The sequence below is a fragment of the Odocoileus virginianus genome, chromosome Y (genome assembly GCF_023699985.2).
Source record: "Odocoileus virginianus isolate 20LAN1187 ecotype Illinois chromosome Y, Ovbor_1.2, whole genome shotgun sequence".
NCBI lineage: Eukaryota > Metazoa > Chordata > Mammalia > Artiodactyla > Cervidae > Odocoileus > Odocoileus virginianus.
This window is the reverse complement of record NC_069709.1, coordinates 2150934-2172214: the sequence shown is the minus strand read 5'-3', so window position 1 is coordinate 2172214 and position 21281 is coordinate 2150934. Positions and strand designations below refer to the sequence as shown.

Genomic DNA, 21281 nt, shown 5'->3' with positions numbered 1-21281 from the left:
AAACATTCTCTTTAAGACAAAACTGCTTAGTCCCCTTCCCCTTTCTTGAGATATGGATTGTCTCCCGACCTTGTGACTAACATTACTCCTTGTTCCCTTGGTAACGGTTGCAGTACATTTGGTTTTCTGATCTCTATCATTCTGAAAGAAGTTTCTTGTATCACAGCCTATATATACTCATAGGAAAATCATTAAAGCACCTTTGCTCCATCAGAGCTTAGGTCCCTGGGTCTTTTTTTGTCTCTCTCTCTCTCTTTCTCTCTTTTACTTTCTTATTGTCGACTCCGTACCACCAGGTTCCGGTTCATTAAAGGACCCCAACAGTGGCCGAAGTATTGGAGTTTCAGCTTCAGCATCAGTCCTTCCAACAAACATTCAGGATTGATTTCCTTTAGGATGGACTGGTTGGATCTCCTTGCAGTCCACGGGACTCTCAAGAGCCTTCTCCAGCACCACAGTTCAAAAGCATCCATTCTTTGGTGTTCAGGTTTGTTTATAGTCCAACTCTCACATCCGTACGTGACTACTGGAAAAACCATAGCCTTGACTAGACGGATTAAAGTCCAGGTGTGTCTAAATTCCCGTGTGCGTACAGGCTGCAAGTCAGTTATTGTCGATGTTCCATCCCACATTGTGAGAATCATTTGGACGTTTCAATCTTCCAGAGGAACAAACCCCTGTGGTTGTCATGGCAGTGACTAGCTCGCAGCTGAGGGATGTTTGCATTTATGTCACCAGGCCGTCACCGAGAGAAGAAAACATGTTACATGCCAGGGACATGCCCTGGATATGTAATGAGACAGCGGCTACTAGGAGCACCAAGCATACTTTACCTTCCATTTAAAAACTCGAAAGAGACTGCCGTCGCAAATATTACCGTCTCCTCCCACAGAAAAAGCCGGGTTCTGGGGAGCTTTCCTGACATGCACAAGTCAGTTGTGCAATGCAGTTTGCAAGTCGCTGTGTTCTATCAGGAAAGATACAGCATGAGATACTGACTACTTAAGGTCCAATCCTTCAGTTGATAAGTCAAGACTCCATGGCTCTTTGCTGTGAAAGATTTCATCAAGCTTCTTTCCCCAGCAGGAGTTATTCAGAGATGGATTATGGCCTTTAAAATGACTGTGCAATATCCATTAGGGCTTCCCGGGTGGCACTAGTGGTAAAGAACCTGCTTACCAAGGCAGAAGACATACAAGATGTGGGTTCAATCCCTGGGTCGGGAAGATCCCCTGGCGGAGGAAATGGCAACCCGCTCCAGTATTCCTGCCTGGAGAATCCCAGGGACGGAGGAGCCTGGCGGGCTACAGTCTATGAGGTCGCAAAGAGTTGGACACAACTCAGCGACCGAGCAGATACGGTATGCATTAAGAGTTACTCAGAAATCAGAAGGGCATTTCCCTCAAAGGAAGAATGCTGTACCTGTGATTTGTGCGGCCAGCTCAAATAAGCTGATTCATTCTGAAGGGCAAATGATGAGAGGCCCAGTCACCAGCCTAACGACCGGGTGGGAAGAGCCGACTCATCGGAAAAGACCCCGATGCTGGGGAAAGACTGAGGGCGGGAGGGGACGGGGATGACAGAGGGCTGAATGGTTGGATGGCATCACCGACTCAAGCACTGATGCACATACACGACCCTGTCTAAAACAGAGAGCTAGTGGGAAGCTGCTGCATTAGCACAGGGAGGTCAGCTCGGCGCTCTTGTGATGACCTAGAGCGGTGGGATAGGGCGGGGGGAGGTTCAAGAGGGATGCCATGTGAGGGGAGGGATGGATGTATACATATGGCTGATGCATTTCATTGTAGAGCAGAGACCAACACAACACTGTAAAACAGCTACACTCCAATGTAAAAACAAAGCCCTATGATAAAGCACAACAGAAAATATTAAAAACAATGTGCGTGTATATGTGTGTATGTATATAACTGAATCACTGCCGTACAACAGAAAATAATAACAACTGTAAATCAGCTATACTTCAATAAAAATAAATAAGAAAAAAAGAAGAAATTGGGATGGGAGGTGGGAGGGAAGTTTAAGAGGGAGGCGATGTGTGTGTACCTAAGGCTGATGCATGTTGATTGGACGGCAGAGACCAACACACTATCATAAAGCAATGATCCTCCCATGAAACATAGAGAAATAAATAAAAGAAGAACCTTGAGGTGTCGAGAGCAAAGCACGGACCCGAGATATGACAACAACCCTGCAGGAGAGGTCGCAGCCTTCTAAGGAGGGTCGGTACTCACAAGCCCTCACTGAGCATTCATCTCCAAAATCTCAGCTTCAGTGTGGATGTGACAGGATAGGGTGCCATGCCTGCCGCTACCCGCACCCTTCCCAGAGAGGTGCGAGCCGGGGTGGGCATCCTCTCTGGTGGTCTGCAGATGATAACAGCCATCAGCGGGGTTGATAGGATGGAAACCAAGCAAACTCAGGCCCAGCCTGGTCAGCCCCCGAGTCTCCCTGACCTGGGCAGCTGGGGTCTTTCAGAACAAAACTGGACACAGTTATGGTCACGGCCTTCACCCTAATTAATCAGTTACCCACTCCTTTTAAAAAACGTAATTACAGGGGCTTCCCTGGTGGTTCAGTGGTAAAGAACGTGCCTGCCAATGCAGGAGACATGGGTTTGATCCCTGGGTCGGGAAGATCCCCTGGAGGAGGAAATGGCAACCCACTCCAGTATTCTTGCCTGGAGAATCCACATGGACAGAGGAGCCTGGTGGGCTACAGTCTGTGGGGTCGCAGAGAGTTGGACGCAACTGAGTGACTTAACACTTTCTAGCCGGTCCTCTGGGACCACCCAGCGGGATAGGGTAGGGAGGGAAATGGGAGGGGAATTCAGGACGTGGTGGTGGTGGGGGAACACATGTATGCTTTTGGCTGATTCACGCTGATGTAGGCAAAAACCATCACAAGACTGTAATTATCCTCCATAGGCTCTCAAAGAGTCAGAAAAGACTGAGCAACTTCACTTTCAATTATCCTCCAATTAAAATTAATTTAAAAAAAAGAAAGCTGTGAAAAAAAAAAGTACAAAGGATGCAGCGCTGGGGGGAAAAATGATTACAGGACTTCCCTGGTGGTCCAGTGGTTAAAAATCCACCTGCCAATGCAGGGGACTCATTTCCTACTGTCCATGGGGCCGTAAGAGTCGGACACGACTTACGTGACTAAACCACAGCCACAGGGGCCTTTAAATAACCAAAGATACTCTAGGACTCTAGTCATTTATCTCACTGTGTGTGCGGGCTCAATTGCTCTATCATGTCCGACTCTTTCCGACGCCATGGACTGTAGCCCACCAGGCTCCTCTGTCCGTGAGAATCTCCAGGCAAGAACTCTGGAGTGGGTGGCTATTTCCTCCTCCAGGGGATCTTCCTGACCCAGGGATCGAACCTGCGTCTCCTGCCTTGGCAGACGGAAACTTTACCACTGTTCTGCCTGGGAAGCAAGCCCCTAACTTTGCTATAACAGCTCATTTCACTATGCTATGCAGACATGTAGCTTGCAAAAACAAAGAAAATTTAAAAAAACAGCATTACCTTTAGAAGCTGAATTATGTGGGTTTCCCCCATCCCTCATGTCAAGATATAAAGTGAAGTGCACAAGTTAATGCCCGGATCTCTTTTTGAGGTATTGAGAGATGAAAAGTGCTATGCAATTACTTTGTCACAGATAGGAACAGTTAAGAATCCTCTGAACTGGTTTGAAGAGTGCAGTGAACTGGAAAATACCCATCATTTTCCCCCCAAATCAATGTATTTGTTCTGTCACAGTTTATTCAGGCTGCTCATTTGTGTATCAAACTGTGGTTGGTAGGAAAATTGGCTTTCGACAGACAGGAACTAAGCGGCTTCTCTTACTGACACTTTACTGCAAGCAAATAGGATTTTCTAAGGAGGGAGATGGTTAATGAGATATGAAACACTAAGGCTAAATATGCTCTTTTGCTGGTCTTAACCTCACCGGCGTCTCAGGCAGGGAAATTTTTCTTAATAAATGTCGATGCGTCTAGGGCCGGGGGTGGGGGTGGGGGTCTCAAGTAGGGGTGTCTGCGCCCTCTGGGGATATTTAGCCATGTCTTGGGGCTGCTTTTTGGTTGAGAGGACTGATACGGAAGACACGAACCTACTGCTCCTTCCCCATCACTTAGTCCAGCAGTGTAAGAATTAACACCTGCGTCGGGACTTCCCTGGTGGTCCAGGGGCTGAGATTCTTGTGTTCCCAAAACAGGGAGCATCCATCCCTGGTCAGGGAACCAGATTTCACACGCCGCAGCTTAGAATTCACAGGCCTCAACTAAAGACCTTGCATGTTGCAACAAAAAGCAAAGATCCCGTGTGCCACAAGTGAGACCTGATACAGCCAAAAGAAAAAGGGGAAAAAAAGGAAAGAATTCCATGTATGTTAAACCACTAATTTGGCTTTTGTTTCCCGGAGCTTCCCTGGTAACTCAGTGGTAAAGAATCCAGTTGCTATGTAGGAGACTCAGGAGACTCGGGTTCGATCCCTGGGTCCGGAAGATCCCCTGGAGGAGGGCATTGCAACCCACTCCAGGATTCTTGCCAGGATATTTCCCACAGACAGAGGAGCCTGGTGGGCTACAGTCCTTGGGATCGAACACAGTTGAACATGATTGACTGGCTGAGCACACTCGCATGCACCGCAAGGACACCATGATAAGAATAAAAGTTAGTGACTTCCTTTAGAACTGTATAAACCATGGTCAAGTGCATATTCCACACACGTTAGGACTAGCTCTTCTCATTTTTCATTGCACAGAAAAGAGGTGTTTAGAAAATGATGTAGCCTGGCTTCCTTGGAGAATAAATTCTCAACAAGTCTCATTTATGCCTAAAGTTGACTGTGGCGTTTAATGAGAATCTGGCTGTTTATTCAGAGCCTGCTGGCGTAGTTGAAATTCAAAGACAGGCTCAAATTTATCTTCCCCAGTCTTTCCAAGATAATGACCAATCTTAAATTTAGTCCTTATTTCACCTCCACAAGGCTAAATGTGAGATGTTCCTGAAAAAAAAAAAACAAAAAAAACAACATGCTCACTGTGTGCAGGGAAATTGAGGGCATCGTAGTGATGGAGATGGGGTTCTTCTTCCTGAGAGGGACACCATTCTGCATGGACGCCCTTCTGGGTGTCTGTATATCAGAGAGCATCCGTGGATGTTGAGAGACCATCTCGGAGCACACACCAGTGGGTCAGCTTTAAACACAGATTCCACGATTTGTACCAATTCAGACAGGTGCCAAAGCTCTATCCCTCTGCTGTTGTTGTTTAGTCGCTCAGTCACGTCTGACTCTTTGCGACCCCCTGGACAGTAGCCCACCAGGCTCCTCTGTCTGTGGGATGCTCCAGGCAAGAATACTGCAGTGGGTTGCCACTGCCTTCTCCAGGGGGATCTTCCCGACTTAGGGATCAAACCCGTGTCTCCTGTGTCTCCTGTAATTGCCGGCGGATTCTGAACCACCGGGGAAGCCCCATCCGTCTGTGGCATGGTTAATTTCAAAATCATTTCTGCTCAGCTGTGGGGGTGATAGACGACTTTTAAATTTTTTTTTCTCTTATTGAGATACAGCTGATTTACTATGCTTTTTTGTTTTGTTTTGTTTTGAATATAATTGCTTTGCATGGTTGTGTTAGCGTCTGCTATACAACAGCCAGTGAATCAGCCATAGGTATACATACACCTCCTTCTTCTTGAGTCTCCTGTCCATCTCCCCATCCAACCCCTTTAGGTCATCACAGAGCATGGAGCTGAGTTCCCTGTGCTGGGAAACCAGAAACAAGACAAAAAGACCACCCTCTGAACGGGAAAAAATATTTGCAAACTAAGTAACTGACAACCGAGGAATTTCTAAAACATACAAGCAGCTCACACAGCTCAATAAAACAAACAAACAAACAAAAAACCCAACCAAAAAATGGTTGGAAGATCTAAACAGACATTTCTCCAAAAAAAAAAACACATATGGATGGCCAACAAACACATGACTTGGTTTTAAATAAAGGATTTACTTCTCTACCTATCCTCTGCTAAAGGCTAATATTACAATATGTTTGGATTTCCTGACTGCATGTTTCCTTTTGAATAAAAATAGTCCAGAATAAACCCTGGAGCGTAAAAGGCATGGACGGAAGTGAATGCATTCAGACATTTGGGGGAACGTGACGCAAAGGAGCCCACAGATAAAGGAATTGCCCAGGACCCATGACGGCAGATCAAGCCAGTTAATCTTAAGGGAGATGAAGCCTGGATATTCCCCAGAAGGACCTTTGCTGGAGCTGAAGCTCCAGTGTTTTGGTTATCCGATGTGAACAGAAGACTCATTGGAAAAGTCCCTGATGCTGGGAAAGATTGATGCCAGAAGGAAAAGGGGGCATCAGAGGATGGGATGGTTAAACGGCATCACTGATGCAATGGACATGAACTTGGGCAAAGTCCAGGAGTTGGTGAGGGACAGGGAGGCCTGGCGTGCTGCAGTCCATGGGGTCGCCAAGAGTTGGACATGACTGGGTGACTGGACAAGCAACCAAACCAAGGGCCCGTGACAAGTATTTGCCTCTATGGCTGGGTCCCCTGGGGCTTCCCTAGTGGCTTGGGTGTTAAAGCATCTGCCTGCAATGCAGGAGACCCGGGTTTGACCCCTGGTTTGGGAAGATCCCCTGGAGAAGGGCATGGCAGCCCACTCCAGTATTCCTGCCTGGATAGGCCTGTGGACAGAGGAGCCTGGCGGGGCTACAGTCCACGGGGGTGGGGGGTCACAGAGAGTTGGACATGACTGGGCACTTGTGGGTCTCCTGGTGGAGTCTCCCCAGGGCTGGGGTCACGGGGTGGGATGGGGATCAGCCACACCCCCTGGCTCTGCAGGGCACTGCCTTCATGGGAGCGCCTTCTCTGCTTTGCCCAGTGTTGGCGAGGGCCTGGCACTCTCACACCTCTGATGGCAGCAGCCCCCAACGATGTCTGAAAGGACTTCTCCCACGCTCTGGCACCACAGGGCCTGACTTCAGTCTAGACGGCCAAGCTCACCTGACCCTGTCATCCCAAGGTTACCTGGGCAGATGGCCACACCCTTCCCGTTGTATCCTAAATAGGCAGTCTCCTTCTTTCCAGAATGCTCAGGCTGAGAACGTTTCAAACCTTTAAACCCTACATCCGTTTTGCAGAACAATCCCATCTTGAAGTCTCTTCCCTCTTCTCATCTCTCACTCTAAGTAGTCAAGAGAAACCAGGTTGCTCCTTCCACGCTGTGCTTGGAAACTGCCCCAAACATCCAACATGAGCACTAGCGAGTTCTAGCATCCACAAAACACGGGAGACGCGCACATGAGTCTTCTTGGTCAGTTCATGACAACGATGACCTTTCCTCCTTAAGCCGTCTGCTTAAGATTCCCTGGTTTCCAGGGACTCTGCTTGTGGTCCCAGTGGTTAAGGGTCTGCCTTGCAACACCAGGGACGTGGGTTCAATCCTTGGTAGGGGAATTAGGATCCTGTTCATGAAAGCTAGGCGCAGCGACTACTGAGACCACGTGCTCTGGACCAGACACAGCACAACTAGGGAGCCCGTGGACAGCAAAGAAACATCCCGCGTGATGCAACTCAAACTTCCCAAGGGCTGCAACTAAGACCAGATGCGGTCAAATAAGTAATTAACAACAACAAAGTGGCTCGCTTCCATCTGCGACCTCATCCACATGGCCTGCACGCTCCAGGTTTCTCTAAGAAGACGGAGGCTCTCTCCGCCGTTTACGGGTTTCTTTCCGAGTGCTCACTGGAACCCCCTACGGCAGTGCAGGCTTTTGCTAACCTGCGCCTCTAAACTCACTGAGGCTCTGCCTGGTTTCATTAGCTCAGTTCCAGAGCCACTTTCAGGTATTTGTTATAGCGGCTGCTTGCCTCTCAATGCCAGTCCCCTGTTCTAGTCCTTTCAGGCTGCTGCAACAAAATCCCACAGACTGGGAGGCTTAGGAAATGAAAGGAGTTTCCCTCACACAGTTCTAGAATCTCAGCAGCACAAGCCTCCATGTCTACTGAGAACCCACTGCTATGTCCTCACCTGCTGCAAGCGGTGAGGGGAGCTCTCAGGGGCCTCCTTCATAAGTGCACTCATCCCATTTATGTCAGCTCCACCCTCAGGAACTCATCACTTCCCAAAGACCCTCCACCTCCAAACACCATTGCACTGGGGGTCAAGACTTTGACGTGGCAATTTGGGAGGGATACATTCAGACCACGGCAGTAAGTCCCATTGCCATGGACACACGATGCCGGATACTGTGGAAATCCAATCCCAGATAAAATGAGTCTTTGGACCACACACGTTTCAAAAGAGGTTCTGAGAGGGGCGTCCCTGGCTGTCCAGTGGCTAACACTCTGCGCTCCCAATCCAGGGGGCCCAGGTTCGATCCCTGGTCAGGGAACTAGACGCCACACGCTGCAACTAAAGATCCTTCATGCAGTCAAGTATTTTTTTAAAAAGAGATTCTTAGAAAAGAATCAACTATCACTGTAGCTCAGACGAAACAAGAATTTTTCCATGGTGCCAAAAATGAAGTTAATTTAAGTGTGAATCATCACACAAAAGCACATGGGTGAATGTGCACCAGGCCAGTGGTGAGAGGTGTAAAACTCAGATGCCTAAAGCAGTAGTAATAATCCATTTCCCAAGATTTTATAGACGTAGGTGAGCCACCCACATGACATTAGTGGTAAAGAACTCACGTGCCGATGCAGGAGACATAAGAGACGCAGGTCCGATCCCCGGGTCAGGAAGATCCTCTGGAGGAGGAAATGGCAACCCACTCCAGCATTCTTGCCTGGAGAAGCCCATGGAGGGAGGAGCCTGGCGGGATACAGTCCATGGGCTCGCGAGTTGGACTCGTCTGAAGCAACTTAGCGTGCACGTGAGCACTTTGCTCATCAACAAAGACAGGAGTAAAAGAATGTTTAGGAAAGGGTGAATTCTATCAAGTCAGCGAAATAAAATAAAAGCTGTGGCTTTAATTTCATGACAGACTCACACAGGAGTGCAGAGCAGTGACAAGTGTGGCTTCTGTTACTATGTCTTCATTATTTATTAAAGATTAACTGGAATTAGGGCTTCCTTGGTGGCAGCTGGTGAAGAATCCACCTGCAATGTGGGACACCTGGGTTTCATCCCTGGGTTGGGAAGATCCCCTGGAGAAGGGAATGGCTACCCACTCCAGTATTCTGGCCTGGACAATTCCATGGACTGTATAGTCCACGGGGTCACAAAGAGTCAGACACAACTGAGCGACCTTCACTTTCACTTTTTGCTTTAGATTGAAAAAAAAGGAAAGAACAACTATCTCAGATAGCAGTTCCTACTGGTCTCTTTCATCAGAACACAGCATGACACCACCCAGAGGGGGAGGGTTTATTTATTTTTTTTCCCATCATGATGCTTTTTTCTTCTTCCCTCTTGTAGGTTTCACCAATCTTGCTCTTTGAACTACATACTCATGTGTATTCCAGGCATATATTTCATACATTATTATCACCAACATCTGCTGTCAAGGAACTAACCACCTTTTTTTTTTTTTTTTCAGTTTCTGCAAAAGGTTAGAACATTCTACTCAACAGTTAAAATGCATCTTGTATAACCTAGGATACATGTTAATTATTCAATTATTCTCCTTACAAGGTATTATGCAGTTGTGTCAACTTTCTCTTCCGTTCAATGAACTCAAGTAATTACGCTAGTTCTCTGAGTAGTTATTATCCAAAACAAAGCAAATCAGGAAAAAAAAAAAAGTCCAGTTTACGTACGGCCACAGTTTGCTATCCTGGAGAAGGAAATGGCAGCCCACTCCAGCATCTTGCCTTGGGAAGTCCCAGGGACAGAGAAGCCTGGCAGGGTATAGTCCTTGGGGTTGCAAAGGGTCGGACACGACTGAGCAACTAAATCACCACCACGGTTCGCTATCGCTGCTTTAACAAGGGACCGCAAAATGAGAGTCTAAAAACAAGACAAATGGACGATCCTAGGGGATGGAGATTGGGACCCACAATGGGCTGGATCCACCTGAGCGAAAGAATTAAGGCGATGGCGGGGCCTTCCTTTCCCGGGGCTCCTGGGGAGACTGGGTTTCCTGCTCATTTGGATCTTGGTAGAGGGCGCAGAGTACAGTATGGACATTTTAGTGGGGAGTGGGGGATGTTAGTCACACTCCCACATGAAAGGAATTAAGAGGGTGATTTTATCTAGCACCGGCAGAGCGGGGGCATGGCCACCAAGCAGAATGTTAGACACCTGGGCTGCTGTGGGGCCACTAAACTAGCTCCCTTATTTTGTCCAGATCACTGAACGTGAAGGATAACAGCTTCTTCGTACTTTTAGTAGGTGCCACCTCAGTTCATTGATTTATTAGTTCATATTCATTCATGGGACACACATTGATGGAGCTGGCACATTGTGAGGGCTGGGCACTCAGGCGACAGAAGGCAGCAGTCCCTGACCCTCCGTGGAGCTTACGCTCTAGTGAGGGAAAACAGACAAAAACTAGGTTAACTAGAGCAGTCACAAACATATGCTGAACAGTGGTCGGTGATTCACGGTGCAAGATACAGAAAATATCCAGACCACCTGACCTGCCGCTTTAGAAATCTGTATGCAGGTCAGGAAGCAACAGTTAGAACTGGACATGGAACAGCAGACTGGTTCCAAATAGGGAACGGAGTACGTCAAGGCTGCATATTGTCATCCTGCTTATTTAACTTATATGTGGAGTACATCATGCAAAATGCCGGCTTAGATGAACCACAAGCTGGAATCAAGATTGCCGGGAGAAATATCAATGACCTCAGATATGTAGATGATACCACCCTTATGGCAGAAAGCGAAGAAGAACTAAAGAGCCTCTTGATGAAAGTGAAAGAGGAGAGTGAAAAAGTTGGCTTAAAGCTCAACACTCAGAAAACTAAGATCATGGCATCTGGTCCCATCACTTCATGGCCAATAGATAGGGAAACAATGGAAACAGTGAGAGGCTTTATTTTTTTTGGGGGGGGGGCTCCAAAATCACTGCAGATGGTGAATGTAGCCATGAAATTAAAAGATGCTTGCTCCTTGGAAGAAAAGCTATGACCAACCTAGACAGCATATTAAAAAGCAGAGACATTACTTTGCCAACAAAGGTCCATCTAGTCAGGACTATGGTTTTTCCAGTAGTCATGTATGGATGTGAGAGTTGGACCATAAAGAAAGCTGAGTGCTGAAGAACTGACGCTTTTGAATTGTGTTGTTGGAGAAGACCCTTCGGAGTCCCTTGGACAGCAAGGAAATCCAATGAGACCATCCTAAAGGAAATCAGTCCTAAATATTCATTGGAAGGACTGATGTTGAAGCTGAAATTCCAATACTCTGGCCACCTGATGCAAACGGCTGACTCATTGGAAAAGACCCTGATGGTGGGAAAGATTGAAGGCTGGAGGAGAGGGGGACGACAGAGGGTGAGATGGTTGGATGGCATCACCCACGCGATGGACATGAGTTTGAGTAAGATCTGGGAGTTGGTGATGGACAGGGAGGCCTGGCATGCTGCAATCCAGGGGCCTGCAGAGAGTCGGACAGGACTGAGTGACTGAACCGAACTAACTGATAGGAAATATCAGGGGTTCTGTAGATAGAGTAGCCAGGCAAAGACTCAATGAAAAGGTAGAAACCATGGGCAGAATTCCTTTTTAGAAAAAAAAGACATATATATATATATATATATATATATATATTGGTGGCCCCACTGCACAGCATATGGAAATTAGTTCCCCACCCAGGGTTTGGAACCTGGGCCCCCTGAAGTACAAGCTCGGAGTCCTAACCGCTGGAGCAATAGGGAAGTCCCTCCCCTCCTGTTTTACGATGGGATGACAGTCCTTTGTTTACAATCTTGTCCCCTTACGCACAAGAGGAGGTGTTCTGACCCACTGCCAGCCTGATGTCTCTATGTTGGGGTTGACGATTTGTGACAACTCAGGCATGGATTTACCAGCTTCCCCCTTTCTAGTCTTTAAGCCTCCACAAGCTTAGCAATTATATTATAGAAAAATATTTTCTTAAGACAGGTTGAGTATCAGTATATGAGTGAGACAGGAGTGATTGGTACACAGAGGGAAGATATTCTAATCTCTTTAAGTCGCAGAGTAACTTGTCAGCTCAACACTTCATTAGGTATTTCAAATCATATCATTCAAAGGTAAAATTTAAACAGGGAGATTCAATAGTTAAAAAAAAAACACAATGCATTTATCATTTAATTCACGTGGAACTTTTAGCTCTCACGCTCAATCCATCACCGGCTGCTATCTGCACACACATGTTCTCTACCACCAGAGGCTTGCTATGTTTCCCACAGAAAGATAAAGTGTGAGTCCCTCAGTCGTGTCCGACTCTTTGTGACCCCATGGACTGCAGCACGCCAGGCTCCTCTGCCCGTGGGGATTCTCCACTCAAGAGTACTGGAGTGGGAAGCCATGCCCTTCTTAAGGGGATCTATGTGATCCAGGCATCCAACCCAGGTCTCCGGCATTGCAGGCAGATTCTTTATCATCAGTACCACGAGGGAAGCCCCACAATACCCAGAGAAGGAAAAGAAAAATCGGCGTTTCTAAGAGAAGTGCATTCTTGCACATCAGTCACTCAGTCCTTCTGACTCTGCAACCCCACGGCTGTAGCCCGCCAGGCTCCTCTGTCCATGGGGTTCTCCAGGCAAGAATACTGGAGCGGGTTGCCATTTCCTTCTCCAGGGGTCTTCCCGACCCAGGGATCGAACCCAGGTCTCCTGCACTGGCAGGCAGATTCTTTACCAGCTGAGCCTTCTGAGTTACTAGGGAAGCCCTCCTGTGTCCTTACCAATTTAAAATATGTCATGTATCCCCTTACCAGTACATTGCTATTTGCAAGTTGGCTGAAATACCTCTCAGAGATCATGAATTCTCAACCAGCTTCCATGTGTGTGTGGACAGAAAGGCGTCAGCGCCAAACGGAAGAAACGAAAGGGAACATTCTGTTGAAAAGGGCATGAGACCCGGATGCCCACTGGCAATCGGTACACCCTGGGGCGCGTCACATACAATCTTTCCGCCCCTTTCTTCTGTTAACGAAGCAACAGAAGAGGCGTCAATCACGCCTGTCCTGCCTGATTTACAGAAGGACCGAACACGGTAGTCCAGGCACAAAGTCTGGACTGCGGAGCATTAACGTACAACCACGTAAAGAACAGTTACTGGTACTCAAGCTCATTCACACAGTAAATGTGGCCACAGGGAACATCACGAGGAAACACACTGGGCTCGTTCACAGGCCTCTGGGAGCCGCCTGCTGCGCTGTGGCCTCAGGAGCGCTGAGATCCATCCATCGGGATCCACGCAGGCCTGATGGAGCACCCGTTATCTATGAGGCCTGAGAGGCAAAGTTGGATTTACAGCAGGGGTTCCAACGTCCAGGATCTAATGCCTGAGGACCTGAGGTGGAACTAACGCAATAATACAAATAAAGTGGGCAATAAATGTAACATGCTTGAATCACCCCCAAAACATCCTCCTGCACTTTTCCCCAGCCCATGGAAAAACTGTCCTCAGTGATACAAATGAACTTACAGAACAGAAAGAGACTCTCAGACTTACAGAGAATAAACTTACGGTTGGGTAACGTGGTGGGGGTGAAGGATGTAGAGGACGGATAGTTGCAGAGTTTGGGATGGACATGGACACACTGCTGTGTTTAACATGGAGAACCCACAAGGACCTGCTGGACAGCACAGGGAACTCTGCTCAATGTCACGTGGCAGCCTGGATGGGAGGGGAGTTTGGGGGAGAATGTGCTTCATGCTTAGTCACTTCAGTCGTGTCTGACTCTCTGTGACCCCACGGACTGTAGCCTACCAGGCTCCTCTGTCCTTGGGGATTCCCCAGGCAAGAATACTGGAGTGGGTTGCCATGCCCTCCTCCAGGGGATCTTCCTAATCCAGGGATCGGACCCAGGTCTCCGGCACTGGGGGCGGATTCTTTACCAGCTGAGCCACAAGGATACATGTACATGTATGGCTGAGTCCCTCTGCCGTCCACCTGCAACTATCCCAACATTGTTTATTAATTAGCTATACCCCAATACAAAATAAAAAATCTTTAAGGAAAAAAAAAAAAGTGTTTCATGAAACCCATCTCTGGCGCCCGAAACATTGGATACCTCTGATTTAAAGACCCTGCACGCTCACTGTGATCAGCACGCACACCGGCGCTGGCTGGCTTCCTGCAACGTGGGACGTGGCCGCCTTTACCTGGATGAGGTCCTCCCTGGAGGGAAAGCGGGAGACCAGGCAGTTCCGCCTGGTCCTGGCGTTGGTGATAGAGACGTGCAGGCGGTCGTGGGCCAGCTCGTGCGCGTTGGCGGGGAGAATCGACTCCACTCCACTCCTGGAGGAGAGAAAGGGAGCGGCCTGCAGGACTGCACCCCCTCGGGCCTGCGAGCCTCCTAGCAGCCCCCACCCGAATCCCACGAGAGAGAGCCCAGGCAGTGACAGGGACGCCAGAAGCTTAGCAGCTGCAGAATCTCACATGTCCAAAGCCATAAAAAAAAATATATAAAATAAAAGTGGTGGAGCAACACCCCACCCGTGTGTCGTGGATGGGACAAGACAGCCGAGACTGGCGGGAAGGGGAGGTCACCATTTATACGGGTAGGTGGGTTCCTTGGTTACAGCAGGGAGCAGCTCATAAGGTTGCAGGTTAACAACCATCGTGGAGGGCAGCCATTCGGCTTCATGAAACTAGCAGGTGGAGCCTCTCTGGCCTAAAGATGGGGAGGATCACGGGGCAGAGACAGGCAAGGAGACGAGTGTGGCTGCCCGTGTAGCCAGGACTGGTCCAGCCGGGGGATGTACCAGAGAGCAAGAGAACTGCCACCTTGAGCGGCCTGACCGTCCACCGCACGGTTCCTCTTTGATTACTGGCCTCCTCGTAAAAATCCAAGGAGCGACAATGTTGATTGAGCTTGCCACGGTCCATCCACAGCATCCCGGTTACACACCCTCTGCGGTGAAACGTACTGTGTACACGCTCTGCTGCTCCATCATTTCTGACTCTTTGGGACCCCATGGACTGTAGCCTGCCAGGCTTCTCTGTCCATGGGATTCCTCAGGCAAGAATACGGGAGTGGGTTGCCACGACCTCCTCCAGGGGAATCTTTGTGAATCCAACCCAAGTCTCCTGTGTGTCCTGCATTGGTAGATGGATTCTTTGCCACTGTGCCATCTGGGAATATATATATTCCCAGCTGGAATCAAGATTGCCGGGAGAAATATCAGTAACCTCAGGTATGCAGATGACACCACCCTTATGGCAGAAAGTGAAGAAGAACTAAAGAGCCTCTTGATGAAAGTGAAAGAGGAGAGTGAAAAAGTTGGCTTAAAGCTCAACATTCAGAAAGCTAACATCATAGCATCTGGTCTCATCACTTCCTGGCAAATAGATGGGGAAATAGTCACAAACTTAATTTTGGGGGGCTCCAAAATCACTGCAGATGGTGATTGCAGCCATGAAATTTAAAGACGCTTGCTCCTTGGAAGAAAAGCTATGACTAACCTAGACAGCATATTAAAATGCAGAGATATTACTTTGTCAACAAAGGTCCGTCTCGTCAAATCTATGGTTTTTCTTTCCAGTAGTCATGTTTGGATGTGAGAGCTGAACTATAAAGAAAGCTGAGCACTGAAGAATTGATGCTTTGGTGGTGTTGAACTGTGGTGTTGGCAAAGACTCTTGAGAGTCCTTTGGACTATGAAGAGATCCAACCAGTCCATCCTAAAGGAAATCAGTCCTGAATATTCAATGGAAGGATTGATGCTGAAGCTGAAGCTCTAATCCTTTGGCCACCTGATGCAAAGACCTGACTCACTGGAAAAGACCCTGATGCTGGGAAAGATTGAAGGCGGGAGGTGAAGGGCACGACAGAGGATGAGATGGTTGGATGGCATCACTGACTCAATGGACATGAGTCTGAGCAAACTCCGGGAGTGGGTGATGGACAGGGAGGCCTGGTGTGCCGTGGTCCACAGGGTCGCAAAGAGTCGGACACGACTGAGCGACACAACTGAACGGATTGATAAATATAAAAATACGTACCTCAATCGGGCCATGAAATCATAGCCAGGTGTCAGTGCCCCAAGAGACTGCCTTCGGATTTCTTCGGCAAAATCACAGGTAAACTTGTTACATTCCTGAAAGAGAAAAGTAACAGGTCACCCTATGTTTTGTCAGAAAAAGTCGTTCTGGTTCCAGAACTCTGTGCCCACCACACAAGGTAATTATATACATAAGTGATAGTTGCTCGGTCCTGTCGGACTCTTTGCAACTCCATGGACTGTAGCCCGCCAGGCTCCTCTGTCCATGGGATTTTCCAGGCAAGAACACCATGCCGTCTTCCAAGGGATCTTCCCAACCCAGGGATCGACCCCGGGTCTCCGGCACTGAAGGCAAATTCTTTACCATGTGAGCCACCAGGGAACCCTGCCAAACATCCTGGACCCTACAAAGCTAACCCCAGAATCTCTTCTGGGCCTGATCCTCCTTCTGGTTTTTACCCACCATTCCTGGTCCCCAGGCAAGCTATGTGTTCTCCCAATTACCATCTGTTCTTTTTCTTTTTTTTCAATCGCCTTTGGAAAATCCTTGCAGGTTGGATTCCAATGCTAACTGAGCACTTTCTTCCTACAGACCTCCCTAAGGCAACTCCTCTCTCCCACGACAATTCTGTGGCCTCAGAAACATTTCAGTTGCCGCTCTGCAACAGCGCTGACAATTAACACCAACCCTGACAACCGAGAGAGGAGCTGTGATGACTGTCTGCAAAGAGCAGATCACAGTCTCTGGAGATTAGTGCGGGGCAGAGGTGTTCAATAAAAGCCCCCTGCTCCCTAAGTGGGGTCTAACAGGCAAGCCAACGCTGGGTCCTCTGTCGGCACGTGCTCACGTAAGAATGCAAGGTGGGTTACCATAAGGAAGATACAGAGCCAGTGGGAATCTGCTGTATGGCTCAGGGAACTCAAACTGGGGCTCTGTGACAACCTAGAGGGGTGGGATGGGGAGGGAGGTGGGAGGGGGGCTCAAGCGGGAGGGGACAAGTTATACTTCTAACTGACTCACATTGCTGTAAAGTAAAAACTAACAGAACACTGGAAAACAACTGTGTGTGGTGCTAGTCGCTCAGTCCTGTCTGACTCTTTGCCACCCCATGGATTGCAGCCTGCCAGGCTCCTCTGTCCATGGGATCCTCCAGGCCAGAATACTGGAGTGCATTGCTTTGCCCTCCTCCAGGGGATCTTCCCAGCCCAGGGATCGAACCCAGGTCTCCTGCACTGCAGGCGGATTCTTCACCATCTATCTGAGCCACCAGGGGAGCCGGGAAAGCAACTATACACCAGTGGGAAAAAATATCCTATGACAAAGCATAATAGAAAAGAATATTAAAAATTAATGTATATATATATGTGTGTGTGTGTGTTTAACTAAGTCACTTTGTTGCACAACAGAAACGAATAACAACTGTAAATCAGCTATACTTCAATAAAAAGAAATAAGAAAAACAGAATGTGGGATGGGAGGTGCGACTTAAGTTTTAAAAGGAAGGGGATATATGTATACCTATCTGACTCATATGGATCTATGGCAGAAACCAACACAATATTGTAATTATCTTTCAATTAAAAATAAATAAAGGTTAAAAAAGGAAAAAAAAAAAAAAACAACAACAATGCCAGGTGGATACAATGGCCACACAGGACAGATAGGAAAACTGAAGTTTGTAGGGTTAAGCATCTTTCTTACTATGTCATGAAGAATGAGTGTCACAGCCAGGATTTGAACCCAGATCCATCTTTGATTTTTTTAGCTCATCCATCCAGCAAGCTACTTGGCCTCAGGCCTTGGGCTAGGCACTGGGATTCACGAGATACACAGAGCCCCTGTGTGAGGGGAGACACTGCCTGAAACCGCCCATCCTAACTCGGCCCGATACTATCCGTTTACGTGAGTTATTTTACGACAGGAGGTTCCTGGTAAGGAACATCCAGCTAACAAGCCTCCACCAACCGGAGGAGTTCGGGGAAGGTCAAAAGGAGGACACCACATGTCCTTCCACTTCCCAGAATCCTTCTTGCTTGGCATTCATCTTGGCTGAGCAATGCATGAACCACCAGGAAGGCTCATGGGTCAGACGGATTGCCCAGAGACAACCCGGAGACTAATCCCATCACCCTGAATCCCCAGACTGCGAGCCACATGTCAGAGCGGTCCTCCTGGGTTCCCTCACCCACCTGCTCTCCACCCGGGCACCCCTTCCCAATAAAGTCTCTTGTGTTTAAAATGTTGTGCTTTTGAACACTTAAGTGTGAACTGAAATGCATCCCCGGGCATGGAAGTGTTAATCATTATTCGACGACTATTGCAAGTGGTTAAGAGCATGCACGTAGTTAACAAATAGAATATTTTCCACCCGCTGAGGCCAGTTCTCAAAGTCAGAGTGCATCATGATGGTCTAGAAGCGGAAAATTGATTTTAAAAACACTGTTGTTGTTGTCCTTTAGCTGACTGTCCAGAAGCAGAGAACAGATTTTAAAAACAGTGTTTGTTGTTATTGTTTAGTTGCTAAGCTGTGTTGAAGTCTTTTGCGACCCCATGGACTATAACCTGCCAGGCTCCTCTGTCCATGGGATTCTCCAGGCAAGAATATTCGAGTGGGTTGCCATTTCTTTCTCCAGGGGATCTTCTGGGCCCGGGGATTGAACCGGAGTCTCCTGCACATCAGGCAGGTTCTTTACTACTGAGCCACCATGGAAGGCTTAGAAATATAGACTGCATTAAAAATGAAACACTTAATGAAAGCTTATTATTATTACTACTATATACACTACTTGAAATTCAGGGCTTCTTACTGTGGGAATGAAAAAGATATTAAGTTCCACTATCATTCCACTTAAATTACAGGGTCACGTTTGAGTTTATATGCCTGTCTGTAAGTAGAAGCAAGCAAAGACGTGATCAGCCGCGTGTTCCAGGCCTTGAGAACAGGCCCTGTGTTCTCACGATCAGTTAACGGAGAAGTAAACCTTGGCTTGAAAGCAACAAAGCTGGAGTCTTAAGAATAAAGAAACACTCACGAGCAAAATAAGGCACTTTATTTCCTTGTCTTATTGGCACCCCCCGAATAATCTTCTTCTCCAAACGGGGAGCACAGCTCTCTAACAGTTACATTTTAAAAGAAGTCTTAACCTTTTTGGTTTCCTAGGCAAAGGAGGACTTCTATGCAGTTAACTTAATAGAGTTAAACAATCATCTTCGCTGTTTGTTCTTAATTTATTGATGAGAAGCACAGCCTAGTTACCACTTAATTACCTCTATTTTCTGCGGCGCCGTGAGGAGAACTGAAGCAACCAAGGATCCCGCAGAAGCTCCGGCAAAGGCCTTGACAGCCTTCAGCAGCTTTCGGCCGTGTTTGCAAAGTGCCGATGCTGCCCCCAAGTGGTAGATGCCCAGAAACCCACACGCTGCAAACGACAGGTTGATGTGTGGCATCCTAGCTGCGAAACTGGGGAAACAAAACCCAAGAAAGAAACGTCCGTAAGGTGGCATAGTTTGTTCCACACGGATGATAGTCATCATTCCTTAGAAGTGATGATATAAATACAATTATGCATGTTTAATTATATAAATATATATATACACACACACACACACACAAATATATATGTACATGAGCTTCCCATATAGCTCAGTTGGTAAAGAATCTGCCTGCAATATGTGAAACCTCGGTTCGATTCCTGGGTTGGGAAGATCCGCTCGGTGGAGAAGGGAGAGGCTACCCACTCCAGTATTCTTGGGCTTCCCTTGTGGCTCAGCTGGTAAAGAATCTGCCTGCAATGCAGGAGACCTGGGTTGGGAAGATCCCCTGGAGAAGGGAAAGGCTACCCACTCCAGTATACTGGCCTGGAGAATCCCATGGACTGTATATATAGTCTGTGGGGTCACAAAGAGTATGTATATGTGTCTCAGCTCAGTCGCTCAGTCATGTCCAAGTCTTTGCGACCTCATGGACTACAGCCCGCCAGGCCTCCCTGTCCATCACCAAATCCCGGAGTCCACCCAAACCCATGTCCATAGAGTCAGTGATGCCATCCAACCATCTCATCCTCTGTCGTCCCCTTCTCCTCCTGCCCTCAATCTTTCCCAGCATCAGGGTCTTTTTAAATGAGTCAGGTCTTTGCATCAGGTGGCCACAGTACTGGAGTTTCAGCTTCAGCATCAGTCCTTCCAATGAACACCCAGGACTGATCTCCTTTAGGATGGACTGGTTGGATCTCCTTACAGTCCAAGGGACTCTCAAGAGTCTTCTCCAATACCACAGTTCAAAAGCAAATTTTCTGGCATAAGCATATTTTCAATCAAAATCTGACTGAACATACAAATCTTTCAAGGAAACACTTTCTTTTTCCTCGCTCACCTTAACCCAATATAATCATATTAATTTAAAAAATTAACAACAGTTTATATTTGTTCAGTACATAGACTATGCAGCCTACTTTCTAATTACTTGGCAAAAAGCAAATGGATTAATTTCAACTGGCAAGGCATCTGGCCTTGTTTATTAACCTTTTGAAACATTTGGGGGCCTGGGTGATTGGTAACATTAGTAACATCACTACAGCCTGTAGCAAACTCCAGATTAAAGACACATTTGCCCTTTGCAAGTGGCATCGGTAAATTTAAAATAGACAGCTTGGCTCCCTACCTGTTTCCCTTGTGAGTATTCCCTTGTTTTTTGTTTTGTTTTTAAACTGATGCACACAATTATTCCATAATGCAATACTGAATTGTTCAACAATGCAATGTATTTCATAGGGAAGTTTCTCAAGACAAACTGAGATGGCGACTGTCAAGGGCAACTGAAGGCCCAAAGAAATGCCACCTGCACCATCTGATGTTTGCAACAAATTTAACTGTAAAATATTTTCCCCCCTAAACCTCTGGGGGCACAATTTCACCATATGTATAAAACATTTACCCTTGCAATGCTCTTCACTCGGACGCTCTCCGAGTGAACAGGAAAGGGGTGTCACACTGGATTTCGGTACCTTCAGATTAGGTACTTGGCCTGGGCCTGGAATTTAGGAACCTAGGGCCCTGATCCATCCTAAAGGAAATCAGTCCTGAATGTTCATTGGAAAGACTGATGCTGAAGCTGAAACT

General features: G+C 47.5%; 1 protein-coding gene across 9 annotated transcripts in view; it reads right to left on the bottom strand.

Annotated features, from left to right (window-relative positions):
• PNPLA4 (patatin like phospholipase domain containing 4) overlaps positions 1–21281 on the bottom strand; it is a 113143-nt gene that overhangs the window by 89919 nt on the left and 1943 nt on the right. For 8 of the 9 annotated variants that reach the window (XR_011485869.1, XM_070462120.1, XM_070462116.1 and 5 more), the window contains exons 2-4: positions 19431–19623; positions 16164–16258; positions 14321–14456 (exon numbers count right to left, since the gene is read on the bottom strand). Coding sequence is in view for 8 of the 9 variants with exons in the window: in XM_070462120.1 (XP_070318221.1) it covers positions 14321–14456; positions 16164–16258; positions 19431–19610 (411 nt within the window). In the remaining variant the exon portion in view is untranslated. Of the gene's footprint in view, positions 1–11795; positions 14115–14320; positions 14457–16163; positions 16259–19430; positions 19624–21281 lie in introns of those variants that run through there. The other variant, XM_070462117.1, reaches the window with a different exon arrangement.